This window comes from Halyomorpha halys, unplaced genomic scaffold, assembly GCF_000696795.3.
Source record: "Halyomorpha halys isolate HHAL.00 unplaced genomic scaffold, Hhal_1.1 Scaffold52.1, whole genome shotgun sequence".
Taxonomy (NCBI): Eukaryota; Metazoa; Arthropoda; class Insecta; order Hemiptera; family Pentatomidae; genus Halyomorpha; species Halyomorpha halys.
This window is the reverse complement of record NW_027104988.1, coordinates 257,614-265,454: the sequence shown is the minus strand read 5'-3', so window position 1 is coordinate 265,454 and position 7,841 is coordinate 257,614. Positions and strand designations below refer to the sequence as shown.

Sequence of the window (7,841 nt, the reverse complement as noted above, 5' to 3'; positions counted from 1 at the left end):
CTAGAACTATGCATTGTACTTCACCTTTTAAATTGGTGCCTAAACTAATTATACATATACAGTACCTCAACAATATTAAAACATTTTTGTTTCCAAATTTACTACTATTAAAGCAAAGCAGCCATATTTAAAAATTTGCAGTTTGAAAAAAAAAAAACCAATAGAATTTAAAAAAAAGAGTTTACTGTCAATAAGTATGATAATATACTTGAGAACATGTCAAAACACCTTTTACCATTTATTAGACACCATTAAAAAATAAATAAATGAATAAAGCAGACTTTGATCAAATAAGCTCGGCCAAATTAAGGGCCAATAAGTAATTGACTTCCAATCTAGAAAATTATGGTGAGCATTTGCTGCAAATGCATCCAGTAAAACAATTAAATTCTATATTGCCACAATTTATAACTGGTGTTTGAACGTTTTAGACAAACTATATCACATATATATTTATTTACATGAATGGCTAGCTAAAACTATCACTGATGTGTTGTAATGTTTTTCCATTGTGTAAAAGTGTTTAAATGTATTAAACATAACAATTATTGAAGTAATAAATTCAGGAAAGATAAAATATTATAGGGATTTAATATAAAAATTATTCAGTGAAGATAATACACAAATATTAATGACTTTATTGTAAATAAGCTTGCTTGTATTTCCAATATGTTATTGTGAATTTCGAAAAAGATTATTGTGTTGAATTTCCAATATATTGTGAATTTCGAAAAAGATTAATAAACATTAACAAATGTCATTTAATATTTTTAGCTCAATGATAAAGTTCTCTGAATAAATGATTCTCTAACCAAGCCTGGGTAGTATTTTTTAGTATATTTTGTTAGAGTTTATCGCGGTAGTTAAAATTTATTTTATTTTATTTGTGATTGGTTTGGTATTATTTGGTCTAATATCCCTTGTAGTGCTCTCAGTCTTTTTTAAACATTAATAAAAAAATTAAATTACTTTTCATCTGTTCTTTATAAGATTATCCAACCTTTATAAATGGAACTTTGCTGCACTTCATTTAATCACACTTTAGTGGTCAAAATATGAATAATGAATTTATTATCCATCTTCAAGTTAGCTTTTATGTACAAAAACTAAACAGTGTAATAATTAAAATATGTTTGTATAATCTTACAATTACAATGTATAATTTATATGACAATTTGTTATGTAAAACTTAGTACAATAGCCAACAAATTTTTATTTTAAAAAGTATGTATATGTACATACATTTTTTATTTTTGATTAAAGCAAATTTGCTTTAAAAAAAAAAAAAAAAATGTTTCGGCTATTGTATATATATACATACTTATGTATGGATAAGTATATATTTACAATAATGTTTGCTCAAGTGTTTCATTTCAAACATCCATACTGGCAAAAGGCATATTTCTAGTTTGCATATAGATGATTAATAAAACCATTAAAACTGTCTTTCACCTGTTTTTCACAAGGAACAACTTAACTTATAATTTAACTAATAAGTTAATAAGACGTATTCAATTGATGAATAGAATATTGGTTTATGAGCAACCACCTTTATCTTACAAGAAAAAGAAAATTAGAGCCCACAAAATGTTTGGATATATCCATTAAATAGGAAAATGAAATTAATTTTTATAATTACAGAACAGGAAATGGTTATAAAAAGTCAGAAGAAAATGAAAATAGAATATAAAAATAAAAATATATTTCACTAAAATATTTCAAGCATTTATTTCTTTTTCATGAGCAGTTTCAGAAAGTTCCAAATATCTGCTGAGAGTAGCTCCGGCAGTTCCATTGCAGCGAAGTGACCACCTTTGGTTTGAAGGTTGTATGAAATTAAATTGGTATAAGTTTGTTCTAATACTTGGCGGGGATATATGGCTATTTCATTTTTGAAATAAATGCAGCCTGTAGGAACTGTTGTTAATCCCCTGTTGGAAAAAAAAATTATATATAATAAACAGTAATCAAAGGAAACATGAAACTGTTTCAAGTAATATATATTATTTATATAAATTATGAAACTAATTTAGAAGACAGATATAAAGTAATTTTAAATTGAAACATTTATTATTGAAAAAAACAGAACAAATGAAAAGAATAAACTTACCGAAACAATCCATGTTTAAATATATCATCAGCGAAGTATTCTTTATACAATCGCATTGAGGTAGTTATGCTATTAGTTAACCAGTAAATCATTACGTTATCAAGAAGTTCAACTTTGTCCAGCTTTTCAAGTCCACCATCTGGAAGGGATCTCCATTCTCTGTCAGTCCAAGTTGAAAATTTTTCCAGAATATAAGTAGCTAATCCGACAGGGGAATCTGTCAAAGCGACACCTGAGGGAGAAGTTTATAATTTTAGAATTATTTGAATTTTAAAAATCAAATGAAAAAAAATAATAATAAAGATAACTGAGTAATAAACTTTATATATAATTTTTTTTTTAAGAATGTTGAAAGCTGAATCTTTATAAAAAAATAAAGTTTTGTATAATATTTTAGTATAATGGAAAAGGAATCTAACATTTTTTAAAATTATTTCTTCCATAAAAATAGAATAATAAGAAACAAGTTTTTATAATTTTCACTCAGTGTTAAAGTGTAAGATTAGAAAAAAAGAAAAGTGGATTCAATGATTCACTTGCAGAAGGTACTAAGGTCATCTGTACTTGTGAAGGCTGATCTGGAAAATAAATGATTAATCTTAAAGACAAAAAGAATGTATAGAGAATATTTCAGCCATGAGTTTCAAGTAATGTGACATGCCTCAATAGTAGTGATGCACAATATTAAGCAATTGGTGATCGGGGAAAAGTGTAGTAGCTCACACACTATATTTGATCTGGCCTATTTTCCTAATGAAACTATAAGTTTACTATACTATAAGTCATGATTTATAAATAATAAATTTTAAAATCATTAATTATTCAATATAGCTCTTCTTTTTTTTTTTCTAATTCAGTTTCTCTGAATTTCTTAGGTGCATACATTTGCTTTAAAACTAATAATATATAAATTATCCTTATTGATCAATAATACTGCTTCTATTCTATTACAGATCATTAGCAAAACATTCTTTATTTAATTTAATTGGTGGACTTATGCTACTAGTCAACTAGTAGATCATGATGCTACTAGTCAACTTGTAAATCATGATGCTACCGAGAAGTTCAAATGTTTCTAGATTTTTAGGTCCATCATCAGATTAGGATCTCTGACCTCTAACCAAGTTAAAAATTTTCTAAAATATAACCTGCTAATCTGACATAGGAATCTCTTTAAGCTACACTTGGTGGAGAAGTTTGTAATTTCAGAATAATAATAGCTTGCATGTGCCCATTGTTTTTTATGTAAATACAGGCCATTTCAGATATTACTTTATCACGAAACAACTTACTTTAAAAAATGGCTTTCCAGGGTTTGGTATAACATGCCTAACAGAAAGTATCTATGTTCATTAAGAATATTGCTTCTATTGTATTGAAAAATAAAATAACATAATTCTTACCAACTGTATCTGGTTTTGTAGCTTGTAAATGGAAATACCCACTTTCAAGGATCATATCAGGAAACTGGGATACATATTTTTCTTGTATTGACTCTTCCACAAATAATTTAGGGAACAAATAAAAGAGTAACATATATAGTTTTGCTTTAGAGGTTTCTGCTGCACAAAAGTTTGAATGATAACCGAGAACCCTGTAACAAAGCATACTATTTCAGGAAAACAAGAATAATAAGCCTTTGAAAACAGTTGAAAACTCTAATAACAATAAAAATCTTTTTTCACCATAAATTTAAATGCAAGATCTTATTTAAAATTTTAAAATCCTTAGTTTAAATAATTCTTGATATAACTACTTTTAAATTAATTGTGTATATTCTCATTTAAATAAGTTATTATGTTTCAATATAAATGATTTTTAACTTTATATTTATTAGTTTTGTATTCTTCTACTCAATTCTAAAGTTTATGGTTGTCATTGTATCAGGACTTTGTCCTGTTATTATAATAAACAAATTTATAATTTCTCTGGGAGCTATTTAACTGAATAACTGATTGTAATTAAATAAGTTAATTTTTAAATATTAAAGTATTACATCTCAAATATTTCCCATTAGAAATGAATTAAATCATATGATATGAGCGACTCCTACACAGTCAGTTGGAATGAGAGTAAAACCAAAGATAGACATGGAGATTGTAAGCATTGAAGACAGATAGATTATGGAAATAATTCTGAATCCTGATCATTCAGCATTTAAATTGAATCAGTGAAGAGGGTACTAAAAAAGTAGGGGACGGGACTTTCTTTTTTGTTTTGGTTCATTCTTACTGATTGCATAGAGGTCCCTAAAGGGCCAATCCATATCAAATCAACCAACGATAGTTGATGACTAAATTTCTTTATTTCTTATTTGTCTACTTTTCCGATAAGTAATTTAAACAAATTTGAACCATTAAACTCATGATTTTATAATCACCTATCAGGCCTTAAAATAGTCATTGCACGGCCAATGAAAGAACCCCAGTCACCTCCTTGAATATAGTATTGTTTAAAGCCAAGTCGGTCCATCAACTCGTTGAATATCAATCCAATGTGCCCATGGTGTAGACCAGGCTTTGATGCAGCCTCTGAGAATGCATAACCAGGAAGTGAAGGTGCAATCACCTCAAACACAAAATCAGCATCTGGCCGTGGTGTCGTCAGCATTGGTATTATTTTATAAAACTCTACTACAGAACCAGGCCAGCCATGGATCATCAGTAAGGGCAAAACTTTTCTTCCTGAGAATTTACTATAGACTTAGACATTTTCATTACTAATTATAAACATTTTATTCTATACTTGCATAACAGTTTTTTCATATACAGAGTAATCAGCCAACTTCAGTTAGCTATCATCGCAGTTGGGAAAAGATTAGCTGTAGCTGAAACTGTAACTGAATTGACTATAGTTGTTACAGAGTGATCATTAAAATGTTAGTATTTTTGTTTGCACATATACACTAACTAATTACTTATTTTAAATTATTAAATTACATATTATTATATTAAATTTTAAATTAGTTATTAGATGAAATAAACAATAGTTATCAAGTCTTCATAACTAAAATATTAATCGATAATAACTAAAAATTAATTTAGTATAGTTTTTGCTTCAGCTAATCTTTGCCCAATCCCAGCTATAATTAAATTTTTTATGCATGTTAGAATGGAACATATGAATAAATAAAAACACGACCCTCAACAAAATCAAAGAAGTAGATTTATAACTTCAAAAGAATGAACAAAAATACTCTGAACTGCAAAAAAAACAAAAAAAAACAGGCATACGTTTTCATTTGTGACCATTTTTTAAAAAGTATGGCTATCAATTCAAACAGTAGCAGATTTAATGCCTTCTATATTGGAGGGTATGCAAAGTATCTGTGTGACCTACATTAACTTAATCTCTTTATTACCATTATATAATTGATTTTTAAGGACAATTCTTGTATATTAGTAAAACTACTTCAATGTCATCAAATTTTCTCACAGCTAAATACTAATTTTAATAAATGTGGTAAAAGTATTCAATCTGATTAAACAAATAGATTGAAAAATTACCTTTAATTAAGGCTTTGTCAGGTTTCACGTGTATGAAATGTATATCTAATCCTGCTATTTCAGTTGTAAATTGGGGATACTTGTTAAGATAGGTTTCCCTTTCTGTCCAATTGTATTTATTTTTCCAAAATTCCACAAATTTATTTAGGTATACTGTATTGAAACCATAATTGAACCCTTCGACAATAGGAGGTGTTAATGTTCTTGTATTACTAATCCTTTTTCGCAGATCTTCCAAATCCTGGAAAAATTATTTACAAATTTATTTATTTTTTTAATTTAAATTCATTTAAATAAATAAAAAAAAATTATGTTGACAAATCTAAATAAACATTATAAAAAATATACTTACAGATTCTGGAAATTTGATTTTATATGGTTTAATGGTTTTGTCATCTGGTTTTTCTTTTCCTAGACCCCAATACATCAATTCAACATTTGGTACTGGTGGTGGTAATGAATGTTCATAAACAAAATATCCAATTACTAGAGAAACTAAAAGTACTATGATGGAAATATTCAAGGCACATCCCATTGCTGAAAAAATAAAATAATTAAACCTTTAAAAATTGTTTTTAAGAAATAAATATTTTCAAAGACTAACATATTGCAATAGAACAATTAAAATAAACTCAGAATTTCTAAAATCAACATTTTTTGAACATTGAAGTTGATTGATTCAATTTTTCTTTTAAATTTTTATTATCCTAATGGAATGCTTCTAGATATTATTACATTCTTTGTATAAAATTTAGGTTTGAAAGAAGTTTAATAATGTTTTGTTTATTAAGTTCACCATCAGCATTTTGAGTGTCCCTAAGTGCTTGTCAAATCTAAGGGGTCCTCATAGAGAATACTGAAAGAAAATTAAATATTGATCTCTCCATTGCCAGGATCATTTCTCAGACCTCTCTGAAAAGGTCTCTGGGCTAGAGAGTAGCAGATCAACCATTTTTCCCCTTACCTCTCAAGAGTAGTTTCACAACAATACAAAGATAAGTATGTATGTAATTAGGTTCTAAAATACAATAAAACTATGTAGTATATAAAGTATAAGTCTTATCATTTTTGTCTTTTATAAGCACTAGAGAGTAACCACAAATAGAAATACTCACACACTTTTCATTTTCTTTAACATCCTGGAACCAACTGAAGAGGTTAAAGACAGAAATGAAGGATATCACACGTTTTATGATTCCTTCCAGTTTGTCCTGATCACCTTTCAGCAAATAAGTTTCTTTTGTGGGGGTTTACTGGTGGGAATTTCATAAATGGGCTAGGGGGTGACCAAAGTGTGCCACTCACGATGCTAAGCTATTATATTGATTTATTAATTTAATCATAAATAGTTTAATGTTCTTATTTATAAGCCATTTAATAATTATCGTAATTATAAAAATATTATTTCAATAAATAAACACAAACAAAAGAATATACTGATATACAATAAAGTAATTTCTTACAGGTTGCGCCTCTCATCTACCTTTTCATTCTTAGCAGATTGATTACCACAGAGTACCATCTATTTGGTACCTCTTAAGATATAGAAAATATTCACATTGGATCAGAATATTCATCCACTAATTGTTGATATTATCTGATATGTTCTTGTTTTATGCAAATTTTTACTGTTCACCTCCTCTATCCTATACCTTTTCTTTCTTTCGTAAGGATCTACTGTTAGTTCCTGTAGGATTTGACATCCCTTTCTCCACTATAGGCTAATTACCTACAGAGTGGAGCTTTCTTCTTACATGGACCTGCAGGTAGTTCCTACAAAACTCATCTTTAATTCATCTCCTAACTAGCTACCTAAGTTATAAAAAATGTTAGCCTCAAGGAAGATAATGACAGAAGAATAAAATCATTCACAATCAGATGGTTGTTCATTCTCAAAACGTTCTCTCACTGAAATAGCACTAAAATTAGAGAATAACCCTCATCCCTTTTGAGTGAGCGAGGGGAGTAGAGTTCTACAACTGTGATCTGATCAGAGGCCTACAAGTAAGCTGTAATGATAATAGTATGAGTAGGTTTTAAATTTATCTCCATTTCAGCTAGTTTTGTGAACTCTTACCGAAAAAAAATAATATTCTAAAATGACTTGTTTATATTGACAAAGTCAATTTTATTCAAATCAAAGAGAAAGGTGCCTTTCTTCGCAATGTTTTGTTCGAAAACAGTTTTTCTCAATCTTCCATCGCCTTCCATAAATTTTTTTCTCT

General features: G+C 28.1%; 1 protein-coding gene across 1 annotated transcript in view; it reads right to left on the bottom strand.

Annotated features, from left to right (window-relative positions):
- Positions 1–1,680: 1,680 nt before the first annotated feature.
- LOC106691877 (juvenile hormone epoxide hydrolase 2) overlaps positions 1,681–7,841 on the bottom strand; it is a gene marked incomplete at its 5' end in the record, with an annotated part of 11,500 nt that continues 5,339 nt past the window's right edge. The window contains 6 exon segments of the mRNA XM_067047025.1: positions 1,681–1,931; positions 2,111–2,342; positions 3,514–3,704; positions 4,491–4,794; positions 5,617–5,857; positions 5,969–6,153. Coding sequence (XP_066903126.1) covers positions 1,727–1,931; positions 2,111–2,342; positions 3,514–3,704; positions 4,491–4,794; positions 5,617–5,857; positions 5,969–6,153 — 1,358 coding nt within the window. The 3' untranslated portion in view covers positions 1,681–1,726.